This window comes from Platichthys flesus, chromosome 11 (assembly GCF_949316205.1).
Source record: "Platichthys flesus chromosome 11, fPlaFle2.1, whole genome shotgun sequence".
NCBI lineage: Eukaryota > Metazoa > Chordata > Actinopteri > Pleuronectiformes > Pleuronectidae > Platichthys > Platichthys flesus.
The window spans coordinates 4,977,045-4,995,902 of NC_084955.1; the positions used below are offsets into that span (position 1 = coordinate 4,977,045).

Below are 18,858 nucleotides of genomic sequence, written 5' to 3' on the forward strand. Positions count from 1 at the left end.
CTGAAAGGCGCTAAGGTTTCCCCACTGCACAGAAAACGTGTGACTAAATTATGTAGAGGAAACTCGCTGGTGGATTCATATTCCTACATCTCTAATCTCTTTAAATAACCAGCTCAGTTGGATTTTTATTGATAAGCGAACCTGCCCTGATGTAGGATTTCCACCTTGAACCTGGACAAAAGTCGACATGTCCTGATTGAATAAAAGCAGTAAAGGAAATTATAGATTAAAGGTCTGTAATAGAACATCTTACATCCCATTCTAACATCTACCGAGCACAACAGGTTGGATTTGTACAAAGACAGACAGAGGGGTCATCAGACATTTGGATGTTAAAGTAAAGCAGGGTCGGCTGGGGCATCTTGTCTCATGTATCACTGAGACATGAAACCTGACTCGAGGCTGCTTAGAGGATGAGACTAAAGCTCTATAAAGCACAACAGATTACGATACAATGAGACAGGAGTTGAAAAGACAATAGACATATTGTGCTTGAATTACTAAGTCATCTACCTGGAGTGTGGGATTTCACGTATTTGATTTGCCAGCTCAGTAACATGCAGGAGGATTTTGTGAGATGATGTTGGAGAACCGAGAGACAAATAAATAATCGAGGCAGCATTTTTACAAGCAGGGCTCAAGTTGGTCTAAACGAGGCATTAAACTTGTTGCATGAACGTGCACAATGTAAGAGATATCTACCGAATCTATACTGAGCCCTGCCTGCCTGCTGAAGACAGTAAAACCATTATGGGTGGCCGCACACCACAGGGCACTCTTTGTAGGATTTCACCTGGTGCTGCTGAAGATGAAACTGACAGACTGTCTGCCCCTCTGCACACTGTAGGTTATGTGATCTGATCACAAGTGGAGAGCTCTGAGTGTGTTCACACGTGGCATTAAGATATGGCCCCACTTGCAGATCTTAATCCTTCACATGGGGCCCAGGACGGATTTGCGTTTGCGCTGCTAAATGAATGTGGACACACGGCCCAGACCACCTCCATGTGCGGTCTGGCCTGATTGGATTGCTATCCGTTCTGATTGCATTCACACCTGTACTTAGAGTTGTCCACTTGTGATCGGATCACAAACAACACATTTTAGTACCAAGTGTGTACGGGGCGTGCTTGTGTTGAAGAGAGAGAGGGAAACTGAGAAACTGTCAAACAGCAGGAAACCAGCGAGAGGAATCAGTCACCAGTGGATCTGTTATATGAACACACAAGGATCATGGTCACACAACATTGTTCAATCGTGCAATTACATCGGTGTTGTAAACTCCAACATGCAGACTATTTTAAACAACAACAAAAAGAAACAAGTTTAAATTTGTAGAAAAATTACTTTAATCTCCTTAATTTACTATGGACAATAGAAAATGCAACTGCAAAATAAGAAGGAAAAAAAAAGCTTATCGTCTGTACATTGGCTTTGCGTCATAACAAATGCAACATGTTTGCCCAAATGACATAATTCCAAACAACCTATGTTGTGCCTGTTCATCAGAAAATATATACACAAACTAACTACACTATTTACAGCATGAACTAAATGACAGGATGGCTGCAGGAAACATGATGCTGACATGTTCAGTCAAACAGCTCCAGAGCAGCGTCCTCACAGACGATCTTTACAAACACGTGCGATTCTGCTTTGTAACTGAAACAGACATTTAATGACAAACTGCAATTGATATTTCACTTCAACACAAAATATGTTCAGTATAAATAAGTTTTAAAAAAACTCTTGTAAACCAGTGAAAAAACGATTTCTACGCTGTGTGCTGTCACACAGATGCTTCATAAGCAATGGCAGCAGGGCGCTTGTTGGCAGCTCCGTGTTCATAACTGGGAGCAGAACAATAATACACACTCGTCTCTGGGGAACTTCCTTCTCGCAGTACTCATGATTCCTCTCTTTTGAACAGAGGCAGCATTTGAGGGACTGGAGGAGAATACTTCGGGATGCCTGTGTTTGTTGAGCTGGAACCTCTCCGGAGGTTGTCATATTGATGGAAATCAGAGAGTAGAAAAACAGATAAATGTCATTAAGCCAATCAGAGGGAAGCAGACTCTCTTTAGTTCTCTGCTCATTTGGACTAACAGCAGGGGGCTGCTGCCGCCACTGCAAAAGCCCTCGATTTACAGTGGAGCAAATCTAAAAGGTCTTAAATGTCTCCTTCGAACCGAATAACCCTTTTGAGAGGAGGAAAATGTTCGACATATTCATTCAGTTGTAAAACTCAGTACGCTGCTCAGTGATTTTTGACCCTTAGGACTCGTGGTTCGTGTTTAGGAAAAGACATTTTGCCAGTCTCCTGATGATTCAGGAACGACCTCCAGGTCAAGTTCCGACGTTACTTCAACTTGAGGTGCTGTTTCGTCTTGGCTCAGGGACACTTCTTGGATCTGACCTGGAAGCACAACGGAGGGGGGGAAATGAAGAATAAACTTTGCATGAGTCTCATGCTGCAAAAAGTAACCCTCCTGAGCTGGGTAATAATGGAGCTTTTTGAACCAGAACACAAAGCCATTAACAGGCATTACAGAGCAGCACCAGCAGCTCAGATCCTGTATTCAATTTGCCAGCGGCTGACATGCAAATGAGATCATCCTTCAAAAAACAATCTCTGCTCACCACTCCTCCAACATTTGTTTTAATATCTCAACTACCCCCCCCCCCCCATTTGCTCTTTCTTCAGAGACCATGTCAATTATATAAACGACATAATAAGAGCTGACAGGTGTGAAATATGCTCATTGTGAATACGGCATGAGTCATGTGTCACAGCACATTCAGCCAGAAATAACTTCAGCACTGAACAACAAGCGAGTCGGTGCAGAGCTTCAGTCTCCTGCTGGAGGCCACACGAGGAATTGAGTCTAACAGTGGGAGTCATTTAATTATTCCCCTCTATTTTCACTCTATATCTCAAACACTTCAAACAGATATTCATTAAGTTGCAGGCGTATGAGTGTGTGAATCCTCTGGTGTTTGTCACAAGCAGATGATTGCACCAGAGTCCGTCTCAATGGAATGGACAACAACAATGACTTGTCAAAGACTGTAAATAACCACTCGCACATGAAACTGATGAGAGAATAGCGCGAAAAGCAGAGGACCAAGGAAGCCTTGTGTGATTTCTACCACCTCAGTGAGATTATAATATATACCTGCAAGAGGTTTATGAATAACACATAAGAAATACGAACTGATGTGATTGAATATTGAAATATTGTAATGGCGTCACCACAGACAAGATTTCCATAACAAAGACAAACTTTCAGTTCCCCTTCAGTAACCTCTCTCTTACTGTTTTCTTACGAGAAAAATTATATTTTCCTGTAGTCTCACGTAGCTGGGATGGTGACTGTGTGACCCTGTAACCTTTTCAAAGTCGTACTTAAAAACTGGGCACCTTTCCAGATGTTTAACAAAACTTCACACGTCTCCAAATATTTGACCTGACCTGGAAATATAGGCTTTACTTTACTTTACTACAGCTCTTGCAGGATGTGCACAATGAGGCAACACCTTGAAAGAAGCTACCATCTTGCTCTATGCCTGGCAACACTACAGAAGGCTCACTTCAGACACGACTGTTTTAAATAATCTGACACCCAGTCAGTGTGAGGAATAATCAAGTCCCAGAAAGTTTTGGAAACTTTCGTGGAGTTGATTTTTCGAGTTGAATAAGAAGAACAGATCGCTCAGCATAGTTCTCCTCCTCAGGCCAACTTCAATAGGTGCCTGCCAGGCTGCGAGGCAGGGATGAGTGAGTGATTTGAAAAACAGTGAGGGTGTGTGTCTGTCCCACTCTTGTTCAAGGTTAACGAAAGGTGAGCTACAGCCTGAAACCTTGACCAAGACTGACAGAAAGATTTGACGACTTCAATTCAGGACACGTGTCTGCTGATATCAAAGATATTCAAACGAACAAAGATGACAGATCTGTCATTGCAGTTTTCTGGCTCTAAAGTACTGTGTTTGTGTGTGTGTGTGTGTGTGTGTGTGTGTGTGTGTGTGTGTGTGTGCACATTAGCAGTAAGTGTGAGGGTGACTGAGTTCTGCCATTGTCCGTCATGTTCTCAACAGAAGAAGAACAGAGTTTGAGAGACGGTTGATGTTTGAGCAGAGGATGGACGACACTGTCCGTCAGCAACCTCAAGTGCTCAAGGACACCATCTAATTACCTGTAACTTACAAAAACTTAGTCACCACAGTCTGTTTATGTAGGAAATAGATAAAAGTAGTTATGTGGACTGTGTGTGATGGAAAAGTGACACAAGGACATGTACACATGCACACCTCAAGCTGGAAAATGGGACCAGGGTTCAAACTGTTGTATTAGGGGTCGATTAATATAGTATGAAACAATGAAACCTGATGACAATGAAAATGAATACATGTTTTGTGCAGCACATGAACGATGGGGAATCCCAACCAACTCTTTAAGGTCATTTTGTTAGTATTGAGATTAATGTTACCAGTTATTTTTAGAAACCTTAATGTTAACTGTAACGGTAAAATTGCTGCTATTTTTTGCTTGCTAGAATACAAGTTCTCTGTTACTCCTTGTATGTGAAGCAGAGCTGCAAATTTTCCAGTTATGTAAAATGTTATTGTTAAATTTAGTGATATAACAGAATATAACAGAATCTTTCAGGGTGGCTCCTGGAGGATGGCGAATACAGTTCGAGGCCCCAGGGACTTCATTATCAAATTTGTATCTATCCTGATCCACTGGTAATTACTATTCCTCAAAGAAAGTAAGATAAGAAGAAATAGAGAGAATAGAGAAATGAGAAATGTCCCACATATGCCCAACGGCAAAAACAGCCTGCACGTGGGTATGTGTGTGTGTGTGTGTGACGCCATCCGGCTGCTCACCGTATCCGTGGGATCTCTTCATGTGGTGTTTCATGTTGCTCTTCTGTGTGAACCTGATGCTGCACATCTCACACTTGAAGGGCTTCTTTCCAGTGTGTTTGACCATGTGGACCTGCAGAGCGCTCTTCTGGTTGAAGGCCTTGTCGCACTGGCTACATTTGAAGGGGCGCTCGCCTGCACAAACACATGGACAAATGCAGCATTTAGCTATTTTTCATCATCTTAAAACCACTGTCAGAGCACTGGATATTTGGTATTGTGCATCGACCCGACTAGTGCAAATTAACAGCAAAAATGGCAATATACAGTGGGGTCCAAAATTTCCATTATGGGAAAGCATGTTCAGACTTTTTGTCTTAAATGCAAGATAAAATGATTTGCTGCAGATAATTGACTAATATCTGAAATCAATAATTGGTGACAGTCTAAACAATAATGGAATATATTATATAATATAATATTAAACCTGTTTTCAGACAACCGAAGTCTGGATCAGCAAATCAGCACTCTGACTCCTCACGAATAAAAACCTTAGTTAGATGTTTTATCAGAAGCATTCAATGTTACTTATCTTTTCTGGTTTTATTATGAAATTATTTAAAAATGCAATGTCAGTAATACTTCATTCAATCAGCTGCTAGAATCTTCAATTAATATCCTCAGTATATAAGGAGCATTTCATAACATCTATATGCTTGTCAGTGTCTTCTTGAGACAAAAGAACAGAATAGCAGGGAAAGTTTAAACTTTTGCTTTTGTATGATAATATTCCCTCTAGCAAAGATATGTTGAGATGTTCTGATATAAAAATGTATAAAATTCACAAAATAGCAAACCCTTATCTAACTATAAATGCAAAAAATATGCCATCTAAATCACTTGAGGGACCTTTTGAGTGATGGCCGAGCCCTTTCATTCAATGCACATTCTTTAAGCTGAAGATGGGGACACGAGGGAACAGCAGCTACACTACAAAAATGTAAGATTAGACACAGAGTGGGAGCTTTAACCCTGTAACTTTTTTTCAATGATGCTTAGAGACAAAAGGCAGGAAAAAAAGACTCCACAAGGTTATGAGACGAACTAATCGTAATCTTTCATAATGGTATTCAAATATGTCTATTCAAATGGTAATCTGCAGAGTGAATAGTTTTCTTCTTATGTGCATTCGGGGCTGATAAACATGCCTGGGTGCCTGGGCTTTCACAGGGACGAGAGACATTCGAGGCATTTAGCTGCTTAGTCACTGCGTCTGTATAAATGTATGAATTAGTGAGAGTGAAAGCTGACAGCTGTTAAATACCACATCCGGCTGGGAAGAATGCGGTTGTTCAGGACTGTGTCAGGACTCTTTATTGATCTGAACACTTTTATATATTTTTACATGTCAATAATCGCTCTATGATGGAAGACGTAGGAAGCTTTGTCCCTGTGTAAAATTAGGAATTTAACAACATGGAAGCGGATAAAGTTCTACATGTTATCAAAGGCATGTTGCCCTGGAGCACACGATGGGATTTCTGACATATTGTATAGAATAAATAAACCATGACACTGATAATATCTACCCACGATAAGACATACATTTGTGATGGTGGCAAATGTTTAACTTCCTCAAAACTCAGAGATGTTCGATGAAAATAATCCTGTGAAAGTCTGTCCTGTTATATCTAAACCCCCCAACTTTTTATAATCAAATTCGACATTATAAAATAAAGAAATGAATAAATTAATACAAAAATAACTTGTTGTTACTTTTTTTGAAATATATTGAATGAATAAAATCGTTATTGTAATAATAAAACAACAATGGCAAAACTGTCATTTAATGTTCATGAATAAAGTTGAATTATTATTATAATTATTACATTCTTTCACAAATTGTTGGTTCATTTACTTTTACAATGTATTCATGATTATTTAATGATTACTATATTTAAGTAGACAGTTTTCAGGCTGCATAGGTGGTGGAAGAAAAGAATAAATAATGGCTTTTAATGCGAATCACACTGCTGTAATTATTGTTATGATGTCGTCAAAAGTCATAATAAAAGTTGTCTTCTTACCTGTGTGTGTTCGGTTGTGTCTCTCCAGCTGGCTGCGCTTGGCGAAGGCCTTCACGCAGGAGGAGCAGTTGAAGACTCTGGGCTTCTGGGAGCTGGGTGAGGGGCCCGGCTGGTGCACCCGTTCATGTTCCTGAACACAGATCCAAACGTTTTATTTCACCGTTACAGCCGAGGACACAGGGTTCCTGCTCTACCAAAAGAAGTTTAACCTTTTTTGGCTTTAAGAAGAACTGACCATTGAAACAACAATAAGAGCGATTCTGGATGTGACTGCATCAAGCAAGGGTAGAGGGTGTTTAGGGTCATGTTGGTGGTAGTGTTTGTTACAGTCCCTTGGGTACGTTTGGGAAAAAAACACGAGGGCTGAGTAAATATGCAACAAACTGAAAAATACTGCTGTCCTGTCCTCTGTATTTAACTTAATCCCGATGTTTCCCCAATTTTATTTTATAAATACTTTTTCTTTTAGAAAATTCTACAACCTTTGAAAAAGTCCAACCCTTCATTGAGGTTAATTAATGCATGTTCTGATTGTCTGTGTATGCATGTGTTGCAGATTAATGACCAGGTAACTTCGAACGGAATGGAGGCTGGAGGCCACAGTGGACCGATACACCAGGTCCCCTGTAATCTATCTGGATCATGTGATGTGAAATGCTCGGCTCTTCCCTGTGAGAGGCTCTTCCCTGTGAGAGGCTACCAATGCTCTCTAGCACATGTAGCACTCCCCGTCGAGCAGAAACTGATCTAATTCATTCGTTCTAATTATAAAGCCTTGGTTTAGGTATTCTGGCTATAATTAAAAATGGCAAATTTATTATCCACAGGCAAATAAAATGAAAAAAATAAAAGCTATACCAATTTGTCTCTCTCAAGGCTGGGCCTTTAAAAATCTAAAATCAACACCCGACATCTCATTGTAGACTAATGAGCAGCCTGGGGACCCGGAGAGCATGAAGATTGGTCACTCCCACTGTGACATGTACCTTATCTTTGTGTCATGAGAGACAATTACTGCTCAGCATATTGAGGCACGTGGATCAAAGTACAAGCCTCTGGCACAGGGGCAATTTCTTAGAAACATGATTTGATGGAAAAAGAATGGAGCCATGTCCACCCCGTCCTCCTTTATCCTCCTGATCTGAGGAAGTCAACATTTATGTGCTCGGATGTTTCAATGACATGTAGAGAATTGCGAGAATAGAGAAGGGCACATGCTCTCTCCGTAATTGGGCTGCAAAACACTCCTAAGTTGAAGTATTTTGTTTTTTTGTGGAGAGTGACAGTTTACAAGAGTCTATCTGAAATCAATTTGATAAGATTCATTATTTTTGCCTCATACAAAGAGACAACACTTTCCTCGCTGACCCCTAAATCTATTGTGTTTTCAGCCTGAGGAGGAAAATAAGATATGCGTTTCTTTCATGAATGTTATTCATTCATATGAATATCAATTCTGTTACAATGGCCACTTTGCCTATAGAGAGGAAGCAGTGCAAAATGCCTGTCTTCCGACTCTTACCTTCAGGTGCGTGGCTCGCTTGAAAGCCTTGTTACAGAGACTGCAGACATGGCAGCGGTCCTTGCCATGAGCTTGCCTGCAATGGCGTCGCAGTGAGTTCGCATTCTGGCACACCAGGTTACAGTAGTAACACTGGTTCCGGTTTTCACCCTCCATCTGTGTGTCCTTCTCTCCCTTATCTCCATCGTCAGGAATCTAAAACACACAGAAATGTATAACTTAAGATAAGATTCATACACATACATAACTCTAGTGTTTTCAGTCTGGTTTAGTGTCAAAAACTTAAAACTGTCTGAAACTCAGGGTGCATATTTCCACAGGCACAGAAGTTTTTTTCAACTCGTGACTTTATATCCTTTATAAAAGCACCAATATCCATACACATTAGTGAAAAAGTTAAAGTCCTAGTTTCCGTGTCCACCAGTCAGATGGGGTCCGCTATGGAACTCTCAGCAGACACACAGTGCAGAAAGTTTGGTCAAACCTTAAGAAACCACTTCCCCTCAAGAAAGCTTGAGTTGCCATTTCAAGTACTTTGTTTGGCATCTCCCCCTTGATTCAAACACACTCACGTTGTACCCGTTGTCTGACGCTCCGTTTGCAGAATGTGAATGGTGGCTGACCAGTATGACCTGCTGGCCTGAGCCGTCTGACTGCCCCGACAGACCAGAGTCATTCAGCACCGCAGGAAATGTCTGACTCTGAGGAGCAGAAGGATAAAAACATCAGTCAAACAACATTGTGCTACCTTTGATCTTCACACAACGATAATTACATCGCTCTGCAGTCAACTCATTTTTGGCCAATTTGGACATTAAGTCTGTTCACAACTATTTTTTACCTGTGTGTTGAGATTTAGCGTGACGCCATCCAGCATGCCCTGTGCATCAGCGAGGGTAAGTGTCACACTGCCATCGCTGGCGTCGCCTCCTGGTGACATCACTAGGCTCTGGGACACAGCTGTGTGTGACAGGGTGGTGCTCGGTGTCAGGCTGTTTCCTGAAAAGTTGAAGATAGACACTGTGTGTTAGACCCACTGAGCTTTTTACTGCAGTGACTAGTTTTCAGCCAATAGCAGGAGTCCGACCCCTTTATTGGTGCAGGATATTAAAGGGGTCGGAGCAGGTATTGTCATGATGACCACAACATGTCTGTGTTCACTGATGTCACTGTAACCAACTGGGTGCTTAAAAATAGCAGTGACCAAATGAGGGGAGGAACTTCCATTACGTTACTGGTGATTAACCAGCATAGAAGTTTAATAAATAGGGGCCCCGTACAATTTGTCTGTCAAAGCATCAGGTTGAACTGTATTTGCATAGAGAGAGACAAGAATGTGACACTGACTAGAAAACATAATATAGAAAAGTATAAAAAAGCTGACAGAAACAGGGGGATTGGTTTATTTGTAACCATGAATTTCTGAGAGGCTTTTCCAATCTATGCTATCTTATGGAGACATCATTTAAAAAAGGCAAGGAGGTAATTTGATTGATATGTATATGCATTCAAAAATTATTCAAGCAGTCGCACAGAAGGTGATACTGCATGGCTGGCAGTAAGGCAACAAATTGAGATGGAGTGAGAAAATAATAAAACAATAAAAGCTAGCTCCTGGACACTATGGAACCTTTCAAACCTGCTTTTTGCTGTTTGGATCTTGCAGTGACATGACTTCAATTTAATTGTGTTATAGATGAGAGGAACGGAGAGTGAGCATTGATTCTTTTTAAAGGAACTAAAATTGCACAATTATCAGCCTTTCCGCTGCACAACAAAACAGTTGCTTAAGGGACTGAGGCTGATTTGAATTCACTGTGTGAATTTTAAGAAAGATATTATTTTTGCCCACACATTTGTATACCAGTCCTCACCTGCCATTCCAGTGCTGGCGGGGCTCTGAGGTAGGAGGTGGTCATTGCTGATGGTCAAGGTTGCACTTGTGGTCTGGCCACTGAGCGGTGATGCCAGTCTGATGCTGCCATTAATCTCGGCACCATTGAGGTTGCTATGCTGGGGGAGCAGATCCTGACCTGCAGGAATGTGGCAACAAGGCTTTTTAAATCCAGAACTAACTAGTTATTATTTTATTTTTATTGAATTAGGATAGGATTGGGCGTAGAATACTGTGGTCAATTTGAGGAGGAATAATGATGTTCTTTACATCTTCTAGGAATGCTTCCTAAATTTGGACCAACTTGAAGACTGAAAGTGACTTCAGACATTTAGCCTGGAACGCAGGCACTGAGAACTATTCACTTCTTTGACACTTTCTGTTATTAACAAGAACAAAACAGTAATCAGAATGTCATCGTGCAGAGACAGAAAAATACATAACAGGGTTAATCAGAAGTTTAAAATAAAAGTTTATAAATACATATGATACTTTTGCTATTTACTTTGTTTACTAAGGGTTTAAATCAGAATACGATGAAGACTGTATATCAGATTTTTGTATGAAAGAATAGTAAAAGCCAGAGGAAATCTGCTGATATATATATTTATATAGTCTTGTGAAGAAGACGTATGGCTCATGACCTCTTACACTGAGGCTTTTATTCTTGATTTGTGAAGCAGCTTCGAAGTAAAACATTTTTTTTGTTGTTAATGGATTTGTTATTTCTCTCCTGGCAAACGAGTTCAACGGGGCGAGGAAATCAATAAATGTGGTGCTGACCCTTGAGCATATTTTTGTTTGCTATTGATAGTCTGATTTAGTATTCGTTAAAAGTGAAGGTAAATGTATACAGCCTTGTAATTTTATGTTATTTTTTTAAAGATCATACTCATACCTGATATGGTTAGGGTAATCTCTTGAGGGTTTCCTACCCCGCTGCCAGAACCAGCAGCTGAGGCCTGGGCCTGTACCTGGGCTAAGGCTTGCGTAAAGCTGGAGTTGTTGATGGTCAGTGTGATCTCCTGACCGTTGCTTCCTCCGGCTACCAGCCCAGAGCTGGTTATTACATGGCTTAGGTCATGAGAACCTGCAAGAACCAAAGTAAATGATGCAGTTATTCAGCGTTTATGTGTCAGGTTACATTTTCCCCAAGCAAACCTACCTGAGGCATCCTGCTCAGAGAGGCCAGCCATCGTGACCTGAGCAGGTGTGATGGTGGAGGGCTGCAGGGCTAGGCTGGTCATTGGGTGGATGACGACATTGGCCGACACAGAGGGGTCGTTGCTGGACATGAGCTGGCTGTTAGAGTGGGAAATTAGGCCGTTATCAACGCTCAGGGGATGAGAGAGGAGGCCGCCCTGTTGCAAGGTCTGCTGGAGGAGGGCATGGTCAATCTAGGAAGAGGAAGAATAACATTAGATGACATAGGCAGGCTAAGGTTTCAAGGGAAATCTAAATTTCGTTCCACTACTCTTGCACGATACTGCAGCTCTGCTGAATCTCATTCTGGTGCTCTGGGATTTCACTCTACTGCTCATTTTCATCCCTCACACTTTATATCACTCTTAGTCCAATTCTATTTTAGGGATAATCACATTCTCAAGTTCTAGAAGTAAAGTTCACATCATGCCTAAAGGGAATGTACAAAGTACATATAATGTTGGCAAGGACTCAGTGAGCTGTGCTGTGAGCTAAAACAGCTCTGTTTATTTTAAGGCAACATTTGTTGTACAACAATTATCAGCGGATTACTTTGCTGCCTTCTTATAGAACTCTGCCTTGTGGACATAAATTATTTGAATATTCAGGGAGCTGAGCAGCTGCTCAGAGGAGCCTACGGCTACTGATTGAAGGTTTGAGGAGGAGGGTTTGCATTGTGCTCCTTTCCCTTTACAATCTAAACTGTAGGAAGCAAAAATAAGGCTCTAATGTTGCATAAACATTTAAAAATGTTTCATTTTTAACTATGCATTTTGTAGATCAGTCCATCTTCTACTTAAAAGTTCAGTCTGTAGAATGGTGTGACATCTAGTTGTGAAGTTGCATGTTGCAGCTGAATACAGCTCACCTAGGGCTGGGTGATAAAACGATATAGATAATTATCGCGATATAACTTTTACGACATCATCGATTATTTACTATTTTAGAATATATGACTAGATGGTGAATATCCCACGGGCTTATTAGTTTTTGTGTGAAGAGGGGCCGAGACGAGCGGACACACACACACTGCAGAAATGACGTAACGTGGCGTTTAAACGTCATTGTTCATTGGAGTGATTCCATTTATAAAGATCAGTTCTAATTGTGAGAGATTAGAAAACATCATTGGAGCAGAGTCACTTGTAGACCAGCGGAGTAATGTGACTGAGTGCAGTGGCGATGATTCAAGATGAGATAAGATAAAACGTTATAGATCCACACACCAGGAAAACTCATTCGTTGCAACAGCAGGCAGGTCGTAATGATGTAGACACGAAAATAAAGACAAAGAAAAAGGCAATAGAAAAAATTAAAAAAATTGCTGACTATGTACATTATATACACTTTTTCACTGTAGTGGGTTGTATCAAATGTTATAAGTAAAGTGCATTGGCACAGGAGGATTGTAAAATCGTTTTTTGCATAAGAAAAAAACGTTTGTACATCAGAAGAATATAGGACATAAAACCAATTGGAAAACATGTATTTATATTTTCTGGTTAATGGAATTTATATCATGATGATATATATTGATATCTGATATGAAAAAATATTATTTTCCATATTCCCTAGCTCTACCCTCACCTCACTCTCCCCTTCCAAACATGAAAGAAAACCTGGGGTAGCATTTCAGTGGCGACCTCCATAGAGCAAACCTGCTCCTGATGTAAATATAGTATTGAATTGAATGTGAGTATTTAAATATAAAGGGCCCATTCTAGGTAAAGAAAACAATTTAATCAATTAAGATGATTAGAAACTAGTGAAAACATAACTATGATTAGTTTATATTCATTTCTGCCAATAGATACCATTTACATAAATCTTACACTGAACTCTTAATTCACTGTTCCAGAAATATTCACTGTACAAATATATAAGAGTCAACATATATAACCCACAGACATAAGGCAGCCTGAATTACATGTTTTATCCAGCATGTATACCATAATCACACATTATGGACAATTATGGAAAATGCTAATACTTTGCCATATTAAGCGATAAAACAAAGATATCATTATATATAGGACCTATTACAGATAGTACGTGTCTCTATTATTGGCTCATGGGCTCATGTACAGCATTTTTAACATGTTTACAAGGCTTTTGTGAAGTCACAATGACCTTGACCTTTGACTACCAAATCTCATCAGTTCTCTTGATCCAAGTGAACGTGTCAACTAAATTTGAAGAAATTCCCTCAAGATGTCGAGATTTTGGGCTCACAAGAATGGGATGGACGGACAACCCTAAAACACAACTCAAGGTGATTCCAAAAACATGGATAATAACACAAGGCTCAGTAGGAAGTGTGTGTAACCTGTAGCGTGATGTTGTTGGTATCGATGCCAGAGATCTGTACATTGGGGCACACCAGGTTAGTAGGCGTCAACTGAAGGTGGATGCCATCCAGTGTGGTCAGACCTTCTGGGAGAGACACAGTTAGGTCCCCAGCAGCTGCAACACAAACACACACACATAATATCAATATTTTGTTTAACATGACTAATTAACCTTCCAGTTAGCCAAGTGTCACCAAGAACTGCTTTTCTGCATCAATATTCGTTTACTTCTTATAATCAGCGAATATTGAATTATCATCAATTCTTAACTCAATGAACTATTTATGACTTGGTAAGCAGGTTACAGCATGTAAAGATGATTTCCTTTAACGTAAGAATATCCCAGAAATACAGGTTGTTCAAACGCTCATGAATAAGTTCCAAAAGGCTGAGTGACAACAAGGAGAACCTTGCCATGTTTTTAGTTTTTCCCCCAGATGGTGAAAGGATAGTTTTTCCCTCTTACTGTGAACTGAAACCTCCAAAATGCACAGAAAGAGAGAGAGAGAAAGAGAGAGAGAGAGAGAGAGAGAGAGAGAGAGAGAGAGAGAGAGAGACTATTAGGCTGCATCTTAACACCTTTACATGGAACCATGCTGGATTGTTTATTTTTGAGCTGTATATACAAAATTGATAATGCAATCTTATGCATTTGTAGCCATAGTCTGTGCAGTGGCAATCCAGGGATGAAGCAAGGTTCTGTCAATACAGGTAATCCAACGATCATATGCCTCAAGGGTCATGTATGTCATATCAAGAGAACTCATAATGTAGATTTCAGAAAAAATCTTCTTTCAATACTGAGGCTTATTATATTTTCCTTCACCTTTTATGTATTTATTGAGAACCAAACACTTTTATCAGCACACAAAGGGAAACCTTCGTCACTAGGCTGCTGAGGTGTGAAAACCTGTTACAGAGGCCTAAAGAGATACACACAAATGCAGCTGAGTGGAGTCAGACATCACAAGGGAATGAATGGGACCTCTTAAGTGGGCTTTTAGTAGCACATTAACGATCAAAAGGCATTTGGTGATTGGAGGAAAGAGAGTACACGGAAGGTGGCCTGTGGTGATAAAGCATCTTCTCATCAGGTATGTGATGTAATTCATCTTATCCTGAGCTACAGCAATGATGGTGCCAATTGAATACCAAGAGACCAAAGGACACTATAAATGAGGTTTGCTGCAGAATTTCTGTTACACCCACAAACTTCAGTGCATTAATCATCGATCCGACATTAGGAGTAGAAGCCAAATGATAATAAAAAATTGAAATTGGTGGGTACTCTATTTGACACTTGGACACACTGAGTTAATATAGCAATCTAATCACTGTAACAAACAGACTTGCTGCAAATGCCAATGTGCTCCCACTGCTCTACCCGGATTTATCACAAACCTCTCTCTTTGGCTTTTTTTTAGACATGAACTCTAGAGAATGTCCACACAATTGGGTCTTGCCATTTTGCCTTTCACATATGAAGAACGCAGCAGGACACTGTCCAGGTCAGACATGTCAGTCCACAGCGTTCAGGTGAGAGGTGGCGCAGCAAGCAGGACATTATGCATTAATTCAGCTGCAGAGTTCACATGTTTTTGTTTACAGCAGCCACATCTGCCCTCGTTAACGCAAGCTCTTCTTTTTCCATCCTGAGATATTTATATCTATTTAGCTTTTTTACATCGTCAACACGCCCATTCACTCGCAGTGAATCCTCTGGACATAATCCTGCTGTCCTCTGACTTGGACATTCTACAAAATGTCCGCAGTAACTGATTATTGATATTTGCGTTCTCACATATCGTCCCTCGGGATATTCTTCAGAAATTATCCAGAGGGATCAGTGCATGTCTGAAAGCAGCTTCTGTTTCTTTGAGTATACATGTATCAACAGATTCATAATCCCTACCTGACATAGAGGCCGGCAGGATGGCCTGTCCCACCAGCCCCGGCTGCAGCAGACTCTGGTCAAACTGCCCTGTCAGGACTTGGTTGGCAGGGAGGTAAATGCTAGGGTCAGAGTTGGTTGCTTGTAGAAGACCCACAGATTGTAGTTCCTCTGAAGCACCCGGCTGCTGCCCCTCACCCTGAGCTTGTGATGTCTCTGGGTCCTGACACTGACCGGCCTGACCAGCCAACAATGCAGACCGCTTGGACTTGCGGCTCTCGCTGTTTGGACGGAAGTGACACTGGATGTGGGTTTTGCGGTGTCCTGATGTTCTGAAGCGGAGTTCACAGAAGGGACATTTGAAGGGCTTGGAGCCCGTATGGAGGCGCATGTGCACTTTTAAGCTGCCCTTTGTGGAGAAGGAGGTGTTGCACATGTGACAGCTGAAAAGTTTCTGACCTGCAAAGATAAGTAGGGGGCGTTAGGTTAGTTCAACTAAATATGAGCTCTATCACTCCAGACTTCAACTGCTGTATGTCAACTTTGTCAAAATGTCCTCTCTTTTCTTTGTCTTTAATAGGTTATTTAAGCAATGATGCAACTGTCCTGAATTTTGCCAAATTAAAATAAAAGTCTGCTCCTGAGAGTCTACAATCAGGTGAGGAAACTTTTCGATGTTTCATTTAACTAAACTTTTTATTCTTCTAAAATACAAGGTTTCAAGTTCACATTTGAACTGAAAATATATTATACTAATAACAGGTATATAATGCCATATATAATGCTACAAACAAACACACACACACACACATATTATTTTCTTGCTGAGAGTCATATGCTTTACCAATAGAAACATGGGAAAACAGCAAACTATTTATATCTTCATTATTGTATCTGAACAAGGTGTAAAATGTTATTTAAACAGAGACGTTGAGCCAGGCTGTGTATCTTCCTGCAGTTTGACAGAAAATAGCTATTTAGACCTGGTATTAAAATCCGTCTGGAGAGATCCGATCACAAGTGGTCAGTGTTAAGTTCCTGTGTTCAAATGGGTCCTGAATGTGTCTCCTGTGACCATTCAGGGCTCCAGACTTACTTTTGACACTAGTAGGATTGGTTTTAGGGCCCTGACTGAAGCTCATCTATTCGGCCTTCTTAGCATCCATCTCCTCCAAGCTAGTTCCCTCAAGACTTATTCCAGTCAGATCCTCAAATGTGTACACACGCAGGGATCCTCTGACATCAGATTGAATCATCCTCTGTGCTGAGAATCCTGTTATATCGTATTTGGAAATTGGCTATTATGCACTTTCACTTTAAGTACATACTGATTAGGGCATCGCCACTGATAATCCAAATCAATTTGATTACGATTCACAATGTTCCTTAAATTATATGACCGATATGAACCCTGTTATAAAGTAAAACAATATCAAACTCAAAAACATTGAAGTAATGAATTGTTGTAATAAAACACTAACCTGTATGCGTCTTTACATGACAGTCCAGAGTAGATTTCACTGTAAAACTCTTCCCGCATTCATCACACTTGTAAGGTCTTTCTCCTGTATGGATCCTGATGTGCCTGGACATTGAGGTAGATTAACACAAGCACATTTGAAAGAGCACATGGATAGATGGGAGATTATAGGTGGGGAGAAATACAGCAGTGATTACTAGTTATCACCCAGGGGAACACTTTGATCTCCTGCCTTAAGCTCCTACTGCCTGTTGTGACATGAGCTTCCAATGCACTCTGACTCCAAGTATGAAAACCTTATTGATAAATGTGCTTCACTTGTCAGTGTCTGTGAGAACAAACGCCAACGCTTGGTTAAAAGTGGAACATCTGGAACTGGACATGTCCAATAGAGATCCCCGGAGGGATTTTATAGGCCCATTGCATTTTTACTTTTCATTAAGTGTCATATCTGTTTGGTTCAGACCAAAGTTCCTCTCTCCCACAGGAAACACTGGTTCTGAAACATCTCATAAAGCATCCTTGAAACCTTGCCCTACAATTATTCCCCAATGTCAGAATATTTTCACACCCTTTGAAGCTATTTTCTGAATGTTATAAAGATAATCAAGAAGGTGGCCTTGTGCAGTCATTGCCATTTTTATCTTTAAGTGGGATGTCTGGCACATAACTGCCGCTGTTGATTGCATGGAGAGAATGGGTGACCTGCTGACCTGCGACTGGATTTCCGTGGACGAGTTTCATTAAAATAGACAACGAATTGTAAAAACTCTTGCCACATGGATGTGGGGGATAACAAAGCTTGGTTTATTCAACAGAAAAATATGACCTGACCTCCAGCAATGTGCTGTGTTTGCCAATTGGGAGATGCTACCTCTGCCTGTTGCCAGCAAGAAAACAACTGAAGAGATCTACACAAAACTTGGGTGGAGGTTGCAGTATAGGTCGGGGTAGAAATTGTGATGTGGATCCGGATCGGTTTTCTATGTTCCTGGGAGAGCGTTCATGGTTCTTGATGAAACACATTTAGGCAGTTAACATCTACAGGTGTGTGCAATGCAGCTTGATTGAATTTAAGGGGACTGTGGGGCCTGTATTAGAAACATGCAGTGTGTAGTGTCTGATGTCCATATCAAACTAACATGTTTCCATAACTGACCCAGATATTATTACCTGACTAGGTCACTGGGCTTTTTGAAGCTCTTGGGACAGTAATCGCAACAGTTTGCAAACTTCGGTTCTGTCTCCAGCTCCACAGCCTTGTCTTTTATCTCGCTGATGCGATCCCTCTCAGCCGCTGACTGCGCGAGGATCCGTTCTGACACAGAAGCCTCCTCGCCGGGATCCTTCGCTAGCTCGGCCGCCTGCTCCTCCGTGAAAGTAACGATCTCCAAACCCCTCCTCTTTGACAGTCTCTGCTCGCTGTCCTCGTCTTCCTCATCTTCCTCAATGTCTTGACTATCCAGACCAATAACTGGGAGAATAGGGTTATATTATCAATACTTGTCTTATGCTCACATTTCATTATGGGCAGCTAAAGCCCGTCCACATTGAAAAAATG

At 40.9% G+C, this 18,858-nt stretch overlaps 1 protein-coding gene across 1 annotated transcript in view; it reads right to left on the bottom strand.

Annotated features, from left to right (window-relative positions):
- Positions 1 to 1,325: 1,325 nt before the first annotated feature.
- The window catches only part of LOC133965269 (zinc finger protein 236-like), a 50,752-nt gene continuing 33,219 nt past the window's right edge, over positions 1,326 to 18,858 (bottom strand). Inside the window, exons 20-32 of the mRNA XM_062399736.1 lie at positions 18,471 to 18,771; positions 17,299 to 17,402; positions 15,839 to 16,276; positions 13,905 to 14,041; positions 11,541 to 11,772; positions 11,274 to 11,465; positions 10,356 to 10,514; positions 9,323 to 9,480; positions 9,054 to 9,182; positions 8,482 to 8,676; positions 6,960 to 7,089; positions 4,894 to 5,067; positions 1,326 to 2,416 (exon numbers count right to left, since the gene is read on the bottom strand). Coding sequence (XP_062255720.1) covers positions 2,295 to 2,416; positions 4,894 to 5,067; positions 6,960 to 7,089; positions 8,482 to 8,676; positions 9,054 to 9,182; positions 9,323 to 9,480; positions 10,356 to 10,514; positions 11,274 to 11,465; positions 11,541 to 11,772; positions 13,905 to 14,041; positions 15,839 to 16,276; positions 17,299 to 17,402; positions 18,471 to 18,771 — 2,471 coding nt within the window. The 3' untranslated portion in view covers positions 1,326 to 2,294. The remainder of the gene's footprint in view (positions 2,417 to 4,893; positions 5,068 to 6,959; positions 7,090 to 8,481; positions 8,677 to 9,053; positions 9,183 to 9,322; positions 9,481 to 10,355; positions 10,515 to 11,273; positions 11,466 to 11,540; positions 11,773 to 13,904; positions 14,042 to 15,838; positions 16,277 to 17,298; positions 17,403 to 18,470; positions 18,772 to 18,858) is intronic.